The sequence below is a fragment of the Coenobita brevimanus genome, chromosome 77 (genome assembly GCF_032717465.1).
Source record: "Coenobita brevimanus isolate Jiangsu-jjx chromosome 77, ASM3271746v2, whole genome shotgun sequence".
Classification (NCBI taxonomy): Eukaryota; Metazoa; Arthropoda; class Malacostraca; order Decapoda; family Coenobitidae; genus Coenobita; species Coenobita brevimanus.
Window position 1 is genome coordinate 809,404 of NC_137030.1, and position 780 is coordinate 810,183.

Sequence of the window (780 nt, forward strand, 5' to 3'; positions counted from 1 at the left end):
ATGGATGGGTGTACGGTGTGGTCCATGGGTTAGAAGTGAGTCAAGAGGTAACCATCCACTCACCTGATTAGTTACTGAATGCTTACCTGGTGGATAGGGCATGGATGGGTGTACGGTGTGGTCCACGGGTTAGAAGTGAGTCAAGAGGTAACCATCCACTCACCTGATTAATTACTGAGTGCTTACCTGGTGGATAGGGCACGGATGGGTGTACGGTGTGGTCCATGGGGGAGTGGTGGGTCATGGAGAGGGTCATGGGGTAGGGGGGGCTCTTGAGGTAAGCCATGCCCCCCCCAAGCCCCCCCTGACCACTAAAACTCCCGTGGTAAGCCAGCCTGTTGGGGGTCTCCGCTCCCGGCTGTGGGGGGGGGGGGAATAGATAAATATGTGGATAGATAAACTGATGGATGGATTGGTAGATAAATGATAGACAGACAGACAGGTAGACAGATAGATAGGCAGGTAGATAGATATATGAACTGATTGTAATTGTTGTTGATGAAGTGACATAATGAGCTTGTAGTAGTAGTAGTAGTAGTAGTAGTAGTAGTAGTAGTAGTGCAAGTAGAGGTAACAGTAACTGAAGTACAATAATAATAATAATAATAATAATAATAATAATAATAATAATAATAATAATAAACGAATTAATGCCTTATCAAATCATTTCCTTCTCATCCAATCGGGCACGCACACACACACACACACACACACACACACACACACACACACACACACACACAACTACCACCATTATTCATACATCAAGAGAACTGCTGA

The 780-nt window shown here is 44.9% G+C and overlaps 1 protein-coding gene across 1 annotated transcript in view; it reads right to left on the reverse strand.

The window, feature by feature from the left end:
• Nucleotides 1-286, reverse strand: part of LOC145408366 (homeobox protein OTX2-like) — a 6,265-nt gene extending 5,979 nt beyond the window's left edge. Inside the window, exon 1 of the mRNA XM_080279093.1 lies at nt 160-286. Coding sequence (XP_080135219.1) covers nt 160-286 — 127 coding nt within the window. The remainder of the gene's footprint in view (nt 1-159) is intronic.
• Nucleotides 287-780: the final 494 nt, after the last annotated feature.